Source organism: Jaculus jaculus, chromosome 6, assembly GCF_020740685.1.
Source record: "Jaculus jaculus isolate mJacJac1 chromosome 6, mJacJac1.mat.Y.cur, whole genome shotgun sequence".
In the NCBI taxonomy this organism is placed as follows: Eukaryota; Metazoa; Chordata; class Mammalia; order Rodentia; family Dipodidae; genus Jaculus; species Jaculus jaculus.
This window is the reverse complement of record NC_059107.1, coordinates 113,924,704-113,943,874: the sequence shown is the minus strand read 5'-3', so window position 1 is coordinate 113,943,874 and position 19,171 is coordinate 113,924,704. Positions and strand designations below refer to the sequence as shown.

At 41.7% G+C, this 19,171-nt stretch overlaps 1 protein-coding gene and 1 non-coding gene across 2 annotated transcripts in view; one reads left to right on the top strand and one right to left on the bottom strand.

The window, feature by feature from the left end:
* The window catches only part of Kcnmb4 (potassium calcium-activated channel subfamily M regulatory beta subunit 4), an 86,354-nt gene extending 78,002 nt beyond the window's left edge, over positions 1-8,352 (bottom strand). Inside the window, exon 1 of the mRNA XM_004650097.3 lies at positions 7,990-8,352. Within this exon, the coding sequence (XP_004650154.1) occupies positions 7,990-8,325 (336 nt within the window). The 5' untranslated portion in view covers positions 8,326-8,352. The remainder of the gene's footprint in view (positions 1-7,989) is intronic.
* Positions 8,353-12,945: 4,593 nt separating this feature from the next.
* Positions 12,946-13,079, top strand: LOC123461958. Its single transcript, XR_006638002.1, has one exon. It is a non-coding gene; the product is annotated as a small nucleolar RNA SNORA33 (small nucleolar RNA).
* Positions 13,080-19,171: the final 6,092 nt, after the last annotated feature.

The window sequence follows — 19,171 nt, the reverse complement described above, 5'->3', positions numbered from 1 at the left end:
GTTTTACTCTTTTGGTGGTATTGTGGACCAAATCCTGGGACTTATGTCACTAAGTAAGCACACTTGCCACTGAGCTACAAATGCAGCCCATACATCTTTGTACTAATTCTTTTAAAAAATATTTTATATTTATTTATTGATTGATTTGACAGAGAAAGAGGGAGAGAGTATGAGAGAATGGGTGAGCCACAGCATCCAGCCACTGCAAAAAAACTCCAGATGCATGTGCCTCCTTGTGCACCTGGCTAACCTGGGTCCTTTGGCTTTGCAGTTAAACACCTTAACCACTAAGCTATCCCTGCAGCCCTGACTGTACTAATTCTTAAAGTTCATCACAGAACTCAAGTGGAGTTATAAGTCAGTGGATATAGGCTGTGACCAGAGAAACTACATTTCTATCAAGTTTACAGAGGATGTCAATGCTGATGATCTGATAACCACCTTGAAAAGCACCAGTGTGAAAGAAGTAACAGAATAGATATCAGGAGACTGATGAAAGGATATTATCAAAATTGAAGCAAATATTTTTAAAAAGTATTTTTACCTTTAATAGAAACAAAATTCCCTGCCATAGAAACAGGTGTGGGGGAAATAATAAAGAAGTTTGATTCCAGCTTTATCCTTGACATATAAAGGTATTTTTGAAGAAATATTTTTGTAATTGATAGTTTTTTTCTTACTAAATAGTATTATTGTCTGGTTTTAAATTCTTTTTATTTTTTGATACAGAGTATCATGTATCCTTGTTATGTAACTGAAGATGACCTTGAACTCTTGATCCTCCTGCCTCTGCCTCCTTGAGGGCTGGGATTATAGGGGCTCACCACCATGCTTGATTTATGCACTGGTGGGGACTGAACCCAGGGCTCTGAATATGATAAACAAATTATGAACTGAGCTACATCCATAGCCCCGTTTCTTGTTCTTTAGACCTATCTTAAAATGAAGTTACTGTGAGAAAAATAATTACATGAATGTACTTCTTACAAAGAAAAACAGATTCAACATCTGCTTCCTTAAATTTAATTTTCTTTGATAAAATACAACATGGATAAATGCAACTGCAGCATGGTTACAACAGTCAGAGGGACATTGGCAAACGTTCACAGTCTGGCTGGTCACTACCCCGGCTAAATGAATGACACATGTCTGGATATTTCTTTGCACGTGCTTCAGTGTAGCAAGAACATCTCATGACCCGATCTGCTGGATTCTCCTACTCAAGAAAGCAAATACATAATACGAATATAGTAGCATAGTCTATTCACAAAAAGATTACACAATAACAAGTATAATGATTTGCAGTTATTAGCTGCTTTTAAGAACAAGATATAACTGTAAATCAGAACTATGAAATTTTACACACTGATTTATGTGTCCTGAAAAATGTTTGCAGCCCATCACGAGAAACAGTTAGAAACATATGCAATACTAAACACCATTCTGTTCAGCATCTTACTGTGAGTAATTATGTTAATTGTAATATAAATGTACTGTTGATCTAGGAACTCAACTGATTATGCAATTCTGCTAAAGGCTGAAAAAAGTTAAACCCAAGGGAAATAAAACTTGACATCTTTATTCATAAATGAGTGCCAAAAACCATTTTAAATAAACAAAATGTGTCAAGAACTCACAAAAGTTTTACAATTCCAAGGCCAAGTATGTGATACAATAATTTCATTTCTGTCAAATTAAAACTAAAATGTACTGTAACATCATAAATCCTTTTTGATTTTTAGTTTCTGATTAGTTTTTTAATACATAATTTGGGAAAACTTTACAAATATAACTGAGCTCTTCATAAATGACATCATAAATGGAGACTAGAGATTAGGTCATGAAAAACAATCATAGATTCTAACATCCTGTAGACTAGATGTTTCTAAAAGGATATAACATAGGCAATTAATATGTTCTTTTCTTTTTATCTGAAACAATGATTCACTATGTAACCTACACTGGCCTCAAACTTGTCACCCCGCCGGCCTACGCAATCCAAATGCTGAAATTACAGGTGCAAGCCACTTTATCTGGTGTATTCTGGTCTTTGAAATTTTTATGAGAGAGAGTAGAGAGAAAGTGCATGAGAGACAGAGAGAGTGCACTAGAGAGAAAGAATTGGTGCACCAGGGCCTCTAACCACTGCAATGGAACTCCTGATGCATATGCCACCTTGTGTATATGCATTACCTCATGTGTCTGGCTTACATGGGTGCTGGAGAGTCAAGCCTGAGTCCTTAGGCTTTGCAAGTAAGTGCCTTAACCGCTAAACCATATCTGTTCTTTGAACATTTAATCATTATTAGTCACTTATGTAAAATCCTTCCTTGGCTTCTGTACTGGTTTTGCTGTTATAACAGAAACTTAGTGACTAAAAGCAACAAAATTTCATCACTTGAGCTGGGTGTAGTGGCACACACCTTTAATCCAAGCACCAAAAAAAAAAAAAAAAAAAAAAATCATCATCTTACAATTCTGAAGCTAGGTACAATGGTGTACACTTGTAATCAGAAGGTGGAAACAGGAGAACCAGTTCAAGGCCAGTTTCAGTTACATAGAGAGTTCATGGTTAGCCTGGGCTATATAAGATCCTGTCACAAAACAACAACAACAACAAAAAAAACAGGCCTGGGAGTCAGAAGTTTGGAACAGGTATCTCAGGACTAAAATCTACATTTCAACTGAACTAGCTATATACTTTCCTGGAGGTGTAGAGGAAAATCTGCTTTCTTGCTCTTTCCTCCTTCCTTGGAAAAGACTCTGTATGCATTCCTTGGCTCATGGCTCTCTTCTGTATTTGAAGCTCCCAGCAATGGCTGCTTGAGGCTTTCCCAAATTGCATTACTCTGACCACCACTCTGCCTGTCTTCCCCTTTAAAGACTCTACGTTACACAGGGCAAACAAGCACATTTCAGAATGATCTCCCAACAGTAATGTCAACTCATTTGCAGCCTTAGCTCCACCTGCAGGTTCAGTCCCCTTTTGCAATCTAACATAGGTGTACAGAAGTTTCCAGACTTGGGACGTGAACATATTTGGGGTGTTCTTCCTACCCACGGCTTTCCAATGTCCAGCAGACCCATCCTGGCTGTCCAGGATGTCCACACTTTAGTCCTAATTTACCTTCCCGCCTTTCCCTCACGATTTCAATCTATGAATCCTGTGCTCCCGAGGTCTACCTGCTCATCCCCCAACATACTCCACACACACAGCTCCCAGTTTTTTCGTGGCATTTTCCCTTCCTTAATGTTCTCATTTTCCCCATGTCCTCACCAATAAGACAAACATTTTCTTTTCAAAGACTTATGACACATATTTCTTTCTCCAGGAAGCTTGCTCCCTAACTTTCCCCTGGAGTGATCCTATCATGGATTTGCACCTCCCTGTATAATGGGACCCACTGCCTTCTTGACAGTTACTTGTGCTTTGAGCCCCCCGTGCTAGGTCATACGCTTCTTAAGGGTAGACACTCAGATCCATCTGCATCAGCAAGAGTCTGCTAGGAACGGGTGAAGCTGAATCCTTGAGTTTTACCCACACCTGTCCGAACCTACTCCTCTGAATTTTCCCCATCTGGCAAGGACAGCAGCTAACAAAAGCCATTCCTTGTGGAGAAATAAAGATTAGAGAAGTCCAAAAAACTCAGCCTAGCTTTTCATTACGCTGCTGGACTGGACCTCATCCTAGAACACACAGTACCTCAAAATGGACTCACTTTTCCAGGCAGTTCAAAATGACCCCCATCAGCCGCACTGCCTATGCAGCACGCCTGGATGGGTGTGTGGTCTGTGGGTGCCATGAACATGGCTGTAAGCCATGATGCCCTGCAGGTGCTACGTCCACCTTTCGGGAATATACTTAAAGTCTATAGCCTCTTCCAGTCCCGCCTAATGCGTGCCTGTCAGAAGCATTTTTCATTTTCAAAGTACTGGTTTCTTAGAAACAGGCTTATCCTTTGTTTTCAGGTTTTTATCACCACAGGGAAAAAAAAGAATATTCAAAACAAGAATAGTCTCTAATCACCCACTCTTATACCACACACAAGAGGGCTGTTCTAAAAGCAGGGTGTGTAGCACACACCTTTAATCCCAGGAAAGGCAGGAGAATCGCCATGAGTTAGAGGCCAAGCTGAGACTACATAGTGAATTCCAGGTCAGCCTAGACTAGAGTGAAACTATATCTCAAAAAACCACAAAAAAAAAAAAAAAAAAAGGAGGGCCGTTTTGGACTCATCTTTTCTTTGCCAATCAATGTTTGTAATGATGCAAAAGCAAGTGTCCTGAAATTATGTAAGTTAAGTTAAACTAATCAATATTAATTTCAAACAACTTCTGACTTTTCCTCCAGAATTTCCTGAACTATCTTTTTTCATACCATCTTCCTATATCCAGTGGCATCAACATCTTTTTTTTTTTTAATTTATTTGAGAGCGACAGACACAGAGAGAAAGACAGATAGAGGGAGAGAGAGAGAATGGGCGCGCCAGGGCTTCCAGCCTCTGCAAACGAACTCCAGACGCGTGCGCCCCCTTGTGCATCTGGCTAACATGGGACCTGGGGAACCGAGCCTCGAACCGTGGTCCTTACGCTTCACAGGCAAGCGCTTAACCGCTAAGCCATCTCTCCAGCCCAACATTTTTTTATAATGTTTCATTTTTATCTATTTATGAGAGAGAGATGGAGGGAGAGAGAATGGGCACACCAGGGCCTTTAGCTACTGCAAATGAACTCCAGGTGCATGCACCACCATGTGCATCTGGCTTAAATAGGTTTGGGGGAGCCTAACATGGGTCCTTAGGCTTCCAAGGCAAGCACTTTAACCTCTAAGCCATCTCTCCAGCCTGCAATCAACATATTTTAACCTGCAAACACAGTTTCTTTTCCTCTCTTGTTGCTCTTCTCCCACAGTATACGTGTAAGACGGTCCTCTTCTCTCTTGTATACACATTCTAATCAGCTGCAGAACTTTCAAAGAAAATCAATGCTCAGGTCCCACCCAAGACCCAAGCTGCATGTCTGAGAATTGGACTCAAGCATACGAATTTCTTTTTCCAATTCTCAGGTGATTTCACAGTGCAGCCACAGATGAGGACCAAAGCTCTTAGCACAACTACTTATGAGTCACAAGAGCCAGCGAAGTGATGAAGTAGCAAGAGGGAGAACAGCCAAACATTTAGATTCTGCTATGGCCAATCCACACAGCAGATCAGCTTCCTCATAACATCACTTTATAGTGACTTCTCCAGACAGTAAGTATTTGATGCTAAACATCAACAAACCGAATAGGACTTGAAGGTTTGTTATTGTTTTTAAAAGAAATTGTTAGTCAAAGATTAGTATCTATCTCAGTAATGTATAGTTTAACAAGTTATGTATTTGTCATATTTGTTTCTTTCTTTGCCTTTTTCTGTAATTATTTCATCAAGCCCAAGGAAAATCACTTTCTTTTTATAAGGAGTGATTTCCTAAGTGCTGTGTGTGTGTGTGTGTGTGTGTGTGTGTGTGTGTTGGTTAGACTTGGAGAAGAGAAGGGAAGGTGAGTGGGACACTAAGGGGAGGAATGGGAAAACTAGGTCTTCAATAATAAGGTAAGTAAGTAAGGCAAAGAAGAACCCTGTGTAGCCAAGATTCAACAGGACTGAACCACAGGGATGGACTGCAAGGGCACTGTAGAGATTCTGCATATTCACTGACTCTACCACAGTATTTTGGCTACAATGAATTTTTCCATTACCAATTGCTTACAAAGTAAGCATGTAATTGATAAAAGAAAACAGAAAGGTGATGTTAAAGAACAAAGCTATGTTCTATACACATCAAAATTTGAACCAAGACATGTGTACAGCCTGGCTTATGAACACACCTAAATTGATATTGATGCCTTGCATGGCTTTCTGTAACGTAAGTCCTTCTCTGGCTCCATCATTTCCTGAGCGCTTCACCTTCACATATTACTTCAAGACAACCACTGCCAAGTTCTTAATTGACATGGAGGAAAAAAAAAGAACAAGTTATTTGCAAGTGAAGAAGAGAGAAGAGATGTTAGTATTACATAAAAGCAATGTGATTGCTTCCAAGTGATTTAAAAATCAATGTCCTAATGATTCCAGTTTACTTTTGCGGCCAGATCCCACAAAACTGCCTGGAAACTGTGACGCCTGTCGTCTTTTTGAAGTGAATTCTAATTTGTCAATGTCCTGATTAAATATTAACCATCTAACCATCCACACAACTATATATTTAAGTAGTTAGTAACTGAGCCACCATCAAACTAATTAGCAATGTTTCAATAACTACTGCAGCACAGAAACGACAAGCTATCAGGTATTTTCTTTCTTTCTTTCGTTTTTTTGTTTGTTTTGTTTTTTTTTTTTTTTTTTTTGGTTTTTCGAGGTAGGGTCTCACTCTAGCCCAGGCTGACCTGGACTTCACTCTGAATTCTAAGGATGGCCTCGAACTCACAGCAGTCCTCCTACCTCTGCCTCCTGAGTGCTGGGATTACAGGCATGTGCCACCACGCCCAGCTCAGGTATTTTCTAAATCTCTGCTACCACTTGGCACCTTTCTTTTTGTATTTTTGGCTTAATTCTGGGGCGGGGGGGGGGAGTTTCTAAAACCTTAAGATTAATTTACCAAATCTGTCTTTGATATATTACCACTTGTTCAAGAGTTTGAGCATTCTATTCTGTATTGTAAAACCTTACTCCTATATTTATTGACTCAATATTACCTTTATTTTTTAAGGCAAATTAATCTTCATTGCTCAGCAGGAGCATTTGCATTGGAAAAGTCAGTCATAATTTACTATTTAGGACACCAGATCATGAATTTTACTTCAGAGGAATGCTGCACTTGTTTTGAATACTTTGAAAATATTAACTCACATTGCTTTACTATGGATTACTATGGATTACTATGACTGTATCTTGTCACACTTAATGAAAGTTTTCCTGTGTGCACAGGATTCGTTTCACTTGGTCATCAAGCATGGGTCTCACAAGGAGGAAAACTATGAGTAACTCTAAAAATACACATCCCAGTACATTGAGTTAAGCACCAAGGAGAGTAGAAAAGACCAAAGGACTCAAAGAGAATGCCTCCTGAGTTGCAGATGCATCACAAAGTTCAGTAAGTTCACAGATGGAGGATACTGCTTGTTAAAAGCTCTCTTCTCTCCCAGAACAACAGTCAACTGAGACTCCCTCCTGGCTCTCCAGCTCTAACCTGGTGTTACCTATTTTTTTCCCTCTTCTCCCCCCCCCCTTTATTACTGTGACATCACACGAAGTTGTCAGTAAAGGACAGCTCCGTACATTTCATTGAGGGTTTTCTATTTTCAGTAAGTTTTGCTGTTCTCAGACTGCTTCCAATTGTCCCTAGACACACTGAGCTAGGATTCCTCTACAGAACCCACACAGAATTTCAATCTTGATTCCAGGCTGTTGATACCTCAAGCTCCTTTTTAGACGCCAAAATAAAAGAAAAAAAATTTTTATAAAGTAAAATATGTATCTGTTAAGAGCTGAAAGGCACAAAACAACTTTTCCCGAACTAAGAGAGCTCTTTGACCTCCCAAAGGGGGACTTCCATCAGAATTCTCGCGTGGGCTGAAGCTCAGCCCGCGACCGACTTCGTGGGTCCCCGCTAGCCAAGGGGGCGGGGGAAGTTAACTTTCTGTGCACCTGGCATTTCTCTAAACCCGGTCCTGTAGGCGCCGGACCTACCAGAGCTGTCTGCAAGTCGGAATGGGAGACCAGATAAGATGGGTGGATAAAGAAGGGCTCTGGTCCCACTTGGAAGGGACACAGCCCTGGCCTTCTTGGATGCACCCGCGACGCCGGTCTCCTCCTAGCAACGGCAGCTCCCTGGGAGCCCAGCCCGCGGGTCTAACCTCGGCACGGGCCCTGGCGCTCCGGAGCTCTGCAGCGGCGAGGAGCGTTCCCGGAGCGGAGCAGCCCCTCCACCCCCGGGCGGGCGGGCGCTTACCTTGGGGTTGGTTAGCAGCTGGTGCTCGTCGCTGTGCAGCAGCGCCCTGGAGTTGGACTCGGAGTTGTTCACGTAGACCTGGACGCAGGGGTACTGCGAGGTGCCCCTGCAGTCGGTGCCACAGGTGAAGGTGCACTCGAACAGCTCTCCGATCTGCTGCACCGACAGCACCGTGCAGTTAGCCGCCGTGGCTTGCAGATCCTGCAGCGCGGGACTGAGCCAGCAGAAGCCGAAGATGAAGAGCGACACGACGCCGGAGATGATGAGGAACAAGCCGAGCCGGATGCTCTTGTCCTCGGCTTCCGTGTACTCGTAAGCCACCCGGAGCTTCGCCATCGCCCCCAACTTGCGGCGGCCGGCGCGCTCCCCCCGCCCGCTCCCGCCCCCGGCCCCGCCGCCGCCGCGCGACAGCAGGGGAGTGGGCGGCGAGGGGGAGCGCGCGCAAGAAGAACAAAGGCGACGACGCCGGCGACGCCCCTGGCGGCGGCCGCGCTTCGCCCCCCTCGGGCTCCCCGGCCGCTGCCCCGCGGGTCCCCAGGGAGCAGACGCTACAGTCAGAGCCGCCAGCACCCCGGGGCGCCGGGCGCGCGCGGACTGCTCCCGCCTCGGGCGCCCCCCGCCGGCCTCCGCCCCCGCGCCGCCTCCCGGAGCCCGCCTCCCCGCGCCGCCCAGCGCCCCGACTCCATAGCCCTCCCGGGGCCGCGGGTCGGCGGCCGCCCGTACGGTCCAGCGGCTGGGCGGGCAGCCCCGGGGCTCCCCCATGCGGGGAGGCGGATCCACCCCGCCGGCCCGGTCCTCGCCTCGCCCCGCCCCGCCCCGCCCCGCCCGGGGGTGGCTCGGGTGGGCGAGCGCCCGCGGGGGAGGGACGGCGCCCCTCGCCCTCCCCGCTAGCCGCCCCGGCAGAGATGGAGACACGCCCGGGATGAAAGCTTCGCTTCAAAACGGCGCAGCGGCGCTGAAAGTTGAAAAACGGAAAGGAGCCCGGAGCGGGGGGGAGGGGGGCTCCGCGCGAGCGCCGCGGCGGGAATCTTGAACCGCACGCGGGCATTGGTCAGCCGCGGGCACCGCCAGCCAGTGGCCGCGGGCACCGCCAGCCAGTGGCCGCGGGCAGCGGCCCCGGGGCGGGGGAGGGGACGCGGGTTCGGGCGGCACCGTGGGAGCTTGGCGTGGCGCGGGCTGGCGTGGAGCGAAGGTCCGTGGGGAGCCGCGGCGGCGGCGGACGCGCCCCGGGACGCCCCGCATCCCGCTCTTCCCACGCAGGTCAGAGCCCGGCGCTTCAAGGCTGGAGCCCAATAGGCGGAGTTTGCGGGCAGGATCTGAGACTGGTAACTTTCAGGAAACTTGGCGCCTGAGCTTCCTCGGTGGACCTTGTGCCAAAAATAGGGCTCAGGCAGCCGCCGGGCCCACCCCAAGGTGGCTTGTGCTCAGGGCTGGAGCAGACTAGGGTTGGGAAAGAACCTGGCGAAAGAATGTAGCAGCTTGGATAGATAAACCACTGTCCTCATCTGGACCAGCAGACCGTCTGCCTCTCCAGATCAGACTCGTGTTTCCCTCTTGAGGAGTCAAGTCTTGCCATCCCTGGCCGGCCTTGGGGTTTGTAGATGAGCCTGTTCCAGGAGCGCTGGACCAGGCGACAGCGGCGTGCAGATTTTCTCTGGAACAGGTATCCTTTCTGGGGCTACTTTCTGCTCCTTATTCTTCGTGTTGTTATCTCTCCCCCAACCCCTGCCACCACCGCTATTTTATGCATACCTATTTTTTGGGGGGAGGGTGTTACCAAACCACAGTTTTATCATATCAAGCCTGAGAACTCTTTCAAGCTACGTTTTGAATAAAACCAGTATGTTCTTTTTAAAATATACCTTTTTCTAGGTTTGCTAGTCCCAAATGAAGAAACTTGAAATTATGTTCCTGATGAATACCACATATTTATTGACTTTGTTTTCCTACAAGTCAACTATTTATGATACTAAATACATCTCGACTGTAGCTTCATGTTGATGTACTTCATTTTGATGTGCTGAATGTCAAAGTATTTCCAAGTGATGAAAAGAGACCCTAATGTGCTTTTCTGAATGAATGAAGCGGCAGGATTGTTAATCTCCAGCTAAGGAAGACGCCATGCTTTTTAAACTACTGGATTACTTTTTCTGTCTCCGATGACATAAAAATGGTTGCTAGGAATGCATAGTCTGAATGCAGTGAGTGTAATAGGTGAAGTAGATGAACCTGAGATCACAAATCTTCAGTGAATCTTTTGCTACTGCAAATTACAAACAATCCTTTTCAAGAATACAGCCTCATGTGAGACAATGGTGAGCAAGTAGCAAGACCCATTTACCCTGAGCTACTGAACCTCGAGGCATAATTTAGTCATACTCACAAAACATGGGGATAGAGCCCCACGGATAATTTAATGAACAGGGTTCAGTTCCATTTATCCTAGAGCCCTTAAATATGCTGTTAATGAAACGTCTCCCTCACAAGTGAAATATGGCAGCTCTACATATGGGAACAATATTAGGAAGTTGTCATAATGCAAATTCCCAAGAGCATTTAAATCTCTCTTTTTTTGTAGTTGTCCATTTAGTCAGTTTCTTTCCTTACATCATTCTCAAATTGGTGGAAGAAACTGCTGTTATCTAGTTTCACGTTATTTAAGCAGTTTTCTTCTATTTCCTGTTTTTAGTTTATCTTGTCTTCTATCATCATGGCTCTCATATTAAAACCAAAACATTAAAGACTTTACAAATCAGTTTCTATTTTTATCCTTAAGGACACTCTAAATGTTTACTAGTGTTCTTTACTTGAGGTAGACGTGCCTTGTCCAGTCCCAAGGAAGCCTGAGTGTACTTGCTCTATTTCAGAAAACAGGCCATCGCTGGCTGTAAGTTGGAAGAGTAAGCCTTGGGGAACTCAGAAATGCTCAACTCTGAGGGCATTTGGCACTTTCAGTTCCCAGCGGAGGGCAGGAGAAGCAGCAGCCAGTCCTTTCTATGAACAGCATCCCCCAGCTGAAGTAAAAATAAAACACGTTACATTCAGAACCAGACTCACTCACTTGATGTCATCTGCAGGATTTCCACAGGAGAATCATGCAAGTCACACTGAACTTTCATTTCCATGAAAACTAAAAACTATGCAAGGACATTAATTATAACTACTGTTCATGTGATCAATACTCATAAGAAATCCTATGATTTACGTTTAAAGCTGCAATATCCAATCTCATATGTACATACATTTAAGGATTCTCAAATGAGTTTAGCATATGGAGGGCTTTTGAATCCTAGGAATAGTGTTGGGAAAATGTTTATATGCTATATCCAAAATTGGTACATTATGAGGTTTTTAATAATAAACTGTTAGTAAACACTCCCATAGCTAAAATACACACACATGACAAAAATAATATTCTATCTTTTTATCTTTCATGATTTTTTTTTCTAGTTAGGTTGATGTTTGCAACTAATAATGTAGGCTAGGAAGAAACTAGTGATCCAACAAAATCATATAGAAATTTTATTCAACAGATAGTTGTAGAAGTAAGTTTCTATTTAATCTTCTGCTTTGAAAATTTATTTACTAGAGAGAGAGAGGAGGCAGAGAGAGAGAGAGAGAGAGAGAGAGAGAGACACCAAGGCCTCCAGCCACCGCAAACAAACTCCAGACATGTGCTTTACCTTGTTCATCTCATTTACATGGATACTGGAGAATTGAACCTGGGTCCTTAGGCTTTGCAGGGAAGCACCTTAACAACTAAGCCATCTCTCCAGCCCCACCTTTAAATTATTATTATTATTATTTTGATTTTTCGAGGTAGGGTCTCACTCTAGCTCAGGCTGTCCTGGAATTCACTATGTAGCCTCAGGGTGCCCTCAAACTTGTGATCCTCCTACCTCTGCCTCCCGAGTGCTAGGATTAAAGGCATGCACCACCATGCCCAGCAAATTAGTTTTTTAATTTAATTTATGAGAAAGAGAGAGAGAAGGCAGATAAAGAGAATGCAGCTTTGAAACTTATTTGTTCGTGTGTGCAGGTGCATGTGTATGTGTAGGTCAGAGGACAGGCTAAGATGTCATCCACTTGTTTTTGAGACATTGGCCTGGAGTTTACCCAGTAGGTTGGACTGGCTGGCCAGTGAGCCCCATGGACTCACCTGTGTCTACTTCCCTGGTGCTGCAATTTCAGGCATGCAGCACTATGCCCGGCATTGTTACATGGATGTGGGGGATCAAACTTGAGTCTTCATGTTATGAGGCAAGTACTTTACCAACTGGGCTGTCTCCTTAGTCAAAACCCTAACTTTACGATGTTTACAGTTCTTCTAAATGACTTCCAGATTGCTATGACTTTGTTGTGCTACCCTGTGAATATATAATGTTTACAGATTTAAATTCAAAATAAATTTCTTGTGTGGTGGATTTTTCCTGGCCATAAACTACCTCTTTTACTGAGCCTATAATTATTACCAGGAACACTGTTTCTAGATACTCAGACCATACTTGAACAGAAAGAGAGCTTAAATATTACCTAGTTCAAAATTAATGAAGCTGACTTTACTTTGAAAAACAGTATTTGTGTGTGTGTGTTGTGAGTGCAGGTAAGGCATGTGGGTATCATGGCACATGTGTGGAGGACAGAAGACAACTGTGCATTGGTGCTCACCTTTCCCTCATTTGAGGGAGAATTTCTCTCTCTGGATCTTACACTTGTTCTTTGCTGGGTTTGCCAGGAGGTTCCAGGAAATTCTCCTATCTCTGCCTTCCATCTCACTTTCAGGGTGCTGGGATTATGGAAGCCTGCTTGTTATGTGGGGTCTAGGGATTGAACTCAGGTATAGAGGCTTGAACATACTGAGCCGTCACTCCAGCCAAAGACTTCACATTTTGTTTGAAACAAACAGTACTTTTTCAGTAATTTTCAAACATTAAAAGAAAAAAATAGTTGAAATATAAGCCAGTCAATTAGTCTGGTTTTCTGAATGTGTTTCTGTCACAGAAATGTAGGTGAAACTGGCAATAGTGATGCCATGTGACAAACCTAAAGGACAGCTGAGGTTGTTAAGGTCCCCGAAAATGGCTACAATACCATGCTGAAGCACTTTCATAAGACTTAATTTTAATGTAACTTGTTCTAAGTTTAATGAAAGCTACAAGGTAATAAACTGCATTAAAAAGTTCAAATTCATGTTTAGCCTTATGCTTGCATGAAGCAAAACACACATTTACATGCAGAATGTTGAAACTGGAAACTGTGATCAGTTGACATGAGTAAATAATGTAGTCAGTTAGCAGTGCTAGCTGGAGTGCCAAAGTGCCCAAATTCTCACCAACTCGAGTTTTTCAGGCTCACTGAACTTCTCTAGGAGATACATATACATATATGTAGTCAAAGGAGTATCAACTTTGGAATTGGAAAGTTACAAACCAACAGATTTTGGTCCTAACTTTGGCAGTAACTAATTTGATTTGTAAATAATTGACATTAAGCTTGTCTCCTCTTTCAAAGGGTGGGTGGGGCTAAAGCAGTTTTAACATTCTAGGGTCAAATTCAAACTTGATTTTGTACTTATGTTCTTTAAAAACTTCAGTACTGCTGTGTAATAGTCCTGCCAAATTAAAAGTTCTTCTACAATAATTCTCAAATACAGAGTGACTTCCCCACAGTGAGTAACAGTATATTTCTGGAAGCACAAGCAAACATCTACTGAACAACTAAATAAACTAGGTTACTCACACATGTCCTAATCTAATAAGGAACACAACTCAGAGATAAGGTCATATTTTCAATGCTTTATGAATATTACAAATGGATATTAAGTGTGCTAATTATAACCAAGGATAGTTAGGGCTGTATAGAATCCCCACTATGAATCCTATGAAGAGAACAGTAGAGGATGTTAGAGTTAATGGAATAATCCTGTTTCCCTGTTTGTTTTTTAAACTCTGAATAGCTGTACAGATGCATAGCAACTAGTAGATTGTACCTAGCTTTGTTAAAAAATTTAAGTTTTAAAGAAGTGATACTTTCATGCTATACCGCGATATCTGCACCTGCTGTAACAACCATCTTGTGATCCTTCTTTTGTCCTCTCTTCCTTAGGATAAAGACAGGTGTTTAAGAATAATGACTTACAGAAGACCCCCGACGTGGGGAGACAACCATTTTGTCTTGCCTTCTCGAGTGCTGTCTTCCTGTTCCTTCAGTATCTTTGACAGGGTTTAGGGGATTAAGGCCTATGCCCCAACCCTAAAATGTTAAGAAAAATGAATAATTTAAAATTGGAAAAGATAAAATAAAAATAAAATTGGAAAAGATAACCCACTTTAACATTCTATAGAACATTAGTCCACACCTTCCTTCCACCTCCATGCTACCAAACTGACAAGCATTTCCATGTTACTGTAAACATCGAGAAGCCAGAACAATGATCAGTTCTTCATTAGAGAGAATTCCCATCCTAAATGGTTTTGCAAGTCGACTAAATTGAAATTTGACACAAATAATTTAGAATGAACTGAGAAAAATCACAAAACTTTAGACAAAGAAATCTGGAAATGACTTTTAAGCACAATAACATAGTTGGCATTTAATAGAGATGTTTATTGTAATGGAAAGTATATGAGGATTATCATTTAAAGACAGAAAACATTCAAGAAAGAATGTCTTTCTCTTAAGGGGGAAATATTTAACAACTCTAAGGCAGACCAAATGCATGCACTGCTACATATGGTAATTAAAACTGCATCCAAAAATAAATGTTCACCATGTAACAGATTTAAAGGTAGCTTTGAAACACTCTGGCTGCCCCAAATCTTTATTTTTATACACAAGAGGATGAAACTATTTATGTCATCCCTTCATGAAATATTTTCTTATTGAGATGTATAATTCTGGCCAGGAATGGTGGCACATGCCTTTAATCCCTGTACTCGGGAGGTTGAGTCAGTACGATGATCATGAGTTTGAGGCCAGCCTGTAGCTACAAAGTGAGTTCCAGGTCAGCCTGGGCTTGAGTAGGACCTTGCCTTAAAAAAAAAAAAAAAGAAAAATTTGGGGGCTGGGGTGATGGCTTAGTGGTTAAGGTACTTGCCTGCAAAGCCAAAGAACCTTGGTTCGATTCTCCAGTACCCACATAAGCCAAATGCATAAGGTAGCACATGCGTCTGGAGTTTGTTTGCAGGGGCTGGAAACCCCGGAGTTTCCATTGTTTCTGCCTCTTTCCCTCTCTCAAATAAAAAATAAAGCTGTTCTATTGTGAGAACAGAGAGTCTGAGTCTAACAGAATTAAGTCAATTCAGCCACTTGTGGACCTCATATCACCCTTGAAATCTGAGGCTTTTCTTCCAAAATATTTGGACTCATGCGTTATCAAAATTACCTTCAAGCATAATTTGTCTGTAAAGCCATTTATTATAAACTTAAAAAATTATGTGGTCAAGATGTCATTTAAGCCAAACTATCAAAACATTTCATGGAATGTTTATGAAAATTTGAACAGCTTGAATTCATACTAAAGAATTGTTTTCTTCAGTTCATACACTCAACTATTAACACAGGAGCTCACACCTTGGGCATAAAGGTAGTTTACATCCTTTCTAATAAGATGTCTGAACACGTTTGTGGTATAGCAGGTGCCTACTAAGCCTTCAAAATGAAACCAAGGTAAAACTTAATAAAGAATTTAAAACTTGTGTATAGTGTAGAATTGTTTTATTAGTGATTTAGGATAGATCAACTGGTACTTACATGTATTTAAACAATAATTTGGGTTCCCAACAATAATTATGACAGTTATGAACACTATGAAGTTTGAGATTTCCATTGTATCATTTAAATGCCTGACAGGAAACTGTGATATGCACACAGAAATGTTTAGTTTTTTATGAAGCTCTATGAATATTGAGTTCTCATGAGATATAGCATTAAAACCTTGACAAACCCTGGATTGCTGGGTTTTAATTTATTTATTGTGAGGTAGGGACTCACTTTAGCCTATGCAGACCTGGAACTTATTGTGTCCCAGGTTGGTCTCAAATTCAGAGTGATTCTCCAACCTCTGCCTTCCAAGTGCTGGAATAAAAGGCTTGTGCACCCATGCCCAGTGGTAGCTGGATTTTTAAAAACTTTCAATTGATGAACATACTGGTAATGCATGGGATTGCTATCAACAGTTTTTAATGTATACAAGTAGAAAGCTAAGAACTAGCAAAAACAAAAAAAAATTCAGAGAACACCTGAAGAAAAGCATCTTTGCTGTTCTACACTTGGGAATTGAGCTTTCCTCTTGTTCTCTTCATCACTGCTATTTGAAAAGGATGTTCTCTGAATGACAATGCTGGGCATTGCAGGAAAAAGCAAATGGATGGCCCTGACATGTAGGAATCATCCGAAGGCCAACACTGGGATTCACCAGAAACTTAACTTTTATTCTAGCTAGTCCTTGTGCAGTGGGCAAAGTTTAAGTGTGATCAATAGGAATAACTTCAGACACATGGTATTTCTTAAAATTCATGTCCCTGACTTCTCCCTAGACATTCATTCAAAAATCAGAACTTCTGAAATTGGGATATAAAATGTACATTTCAACACACTTCCAAGGTGCTCCTCAGGTATGAGAACTACCTATCTAGAACAAAAATTTGACTTTTCAAGCTGAGTGATTTATACGTCAAACTGATCAAAGTCCTTTTAAAAATATTTAATAAAAATCTTGCTCAACCTTATGTGATCACTACTCTAAATGAAAACAGGAGACTGGACACTAATGCAACATATTAATGCTGGGCTAAACATTTACTTAAAGCTTAACAAAAACTGGCACTTGTCTTCTAAATGCATACAATCTGACAATCAACCATATTTAGTATTTCTTGTGGTTTATTAATGTTCCTGTCAAAGAGGGAGAAAAAGCAGGTAAACTTGCAGTTTGCAATCTTGATTTAAATTTCTTTCCAAAGTCAGCAGTATTTTCAAGTAAACCATATCTACTTGTTTATTTTCTGCCAAGAGGACATCAGTCTCCAACTTCAGATTAAAGGGATATCAACATATAAAAGTGCTGAAATGAAGCTGACATTTTACTAAAAAAAAAAAAAATTAATTTAAAGGTGGCTTGGTCAATGGCAATTCTGATAGCTATGCAGTTTCTGTTTGAACATTTCTTCTTGACAAAATCCTTAATGCTTGATGAAGCACTTAGTACTAAGGAATGGTGCCCAAATTCAGAATAACCCATCTCAGTGAACTTCTCAGACTCATCTTCTTCAGTAGTTTCTTCCTGTACATGAAGATGCTGCCATGTCTCCTCTTGTCTTCTGGTATTATCTATGTTCCACACTGTATCAGTTTTAAAATACAATTTCTGTCCATAACACTTTTTTTTTAATTGGAGTGGTTTTTTCTTTCTGTAATTGCTTGCCATGATGTAACCAAGTTACCGTTTCCTCCTCAGGTGCACATAAAATGGTGTAACAGAATTAGCAGATTTTTCAGAAGTACATCAGTTATCCCAACTTCTTGTTAATACCTTTTCAGTTAATCTCAAACAAATGTATAGTTCAAGCTTTGCTTTATGAAATGAACCCTGTCCAAGTAGTCTTTCCACTGTCTTATGTGCTGAATCTAATGCAACTAATTTCAAAATCTAAATAATCGGGCTAGGGACATAGCTCAGTGGTACGGTGAGTGCTTATCGCGCATTCATGAGACACCATGTTCAATACCAAGCACGTCTACAAAACAAAACCAGTTACCTGTTCCTGTTGAGCACTTCAGTTCTTTGTGCTATTGTCCTTGTTGGGTGCTTCTGCCCCCACAAACTTACCTTTCAGTGACACCTGTGAGAATTGATACTTGAAGGGAAATACTTCCAAAGCTTTTTTCTAAATATCTTATTTTCAAGCAGAGGGGAAGAGAACAAGTGCACTCACGCACCAGGGCCTCTAACCACTGCAAACAAACTCAAAATGCATGAAGTGTCACTCTGTTTTTTGCATCTGGTTTTATGTGGATACTGGTGAACTGAACCCAGGTCGTTAGGCTTTGCAGGCATATAGACTGCTGAGCCATCTCTCCAGTCGCCCAAAGCTTATTTTCTACTACTAATTATTTCTATTTCCTTTTGTAGTAGGTGACAGTTTATACTGTAATATGAGACACTGAGCCTACCTCATGTTTTCCAGACAGGAATACAATAAGGTATATAAAAAGAAATACATGGATTGGCAGCTCCCAGACAAGAAGGGGAACTTGTGCCTTCCTTAGCCATGCTGGCATCCAGAAAAGATCTTTCAAACAGAACTGAATGTATTTCAGACGTGTGATGACTAGTTTAAAGACAGGGATTCTCAACTGTATTCTGAACAGTATATAGTTTTCAAAAGTAACCAACCATTAGTATTTTGGCAATAGAATTACAAGTCATATTGACCTACATACAAACTACTCTTACATGCCCAAACTGCAAAACTAGTTATCCTGATTCAATGTCTGTTTGATAAAAATCTTGATTGTATTTAGATTCATTTTTGACTTTCACTATATTCATGTATCATCCCCCCAAGTGTATTGATTAATGAAATGAACTAACTTGCTGGTAAGTGCCAGTGGCAAGGGGGCATTATGGTATGCCATTTGCATCTAGTGCATACCAAGTAAACATATCGTAATGTCTGGCTTATCTAATTTATTGTGGCATCATCAATTCAACTGAGACTCACATGTGCTACACAAGCACTGTGTATCCAGAGATTATCTTAACAGAATTTAGTTTGTACACCTGACTAGAAACACCGTATTTCAAAGAACACTGAAAGGTATTTGTTTTCTATTCACTTATGTTTTGAGAAGCTTCTTGCCAACTTGATGAACATCTAGGCAAAATAAAATGAGTAAGTACTTTCCAGCCAAAAGTGGAGGCCCTACATTTGCTAGGCAAAGGACAAGAAGGAATGGATGATGATCTCTGGTTTGTGAAGTGACTTAAGAGTCTAGGGCAGAGAAGAAAACTCTAACAATTTCAAAAGGGGAATTGAAAATATTTACAAAGACTTGTGAAAATGAAATTAGAGCAAAATAATAAATTATTTCAAAGTTCAACAATTTAATTTGTATATTTTATTTTCCAACTGAAATATCAGATATGCCAATTTATCATCACATCGTGATTAAGCACTTG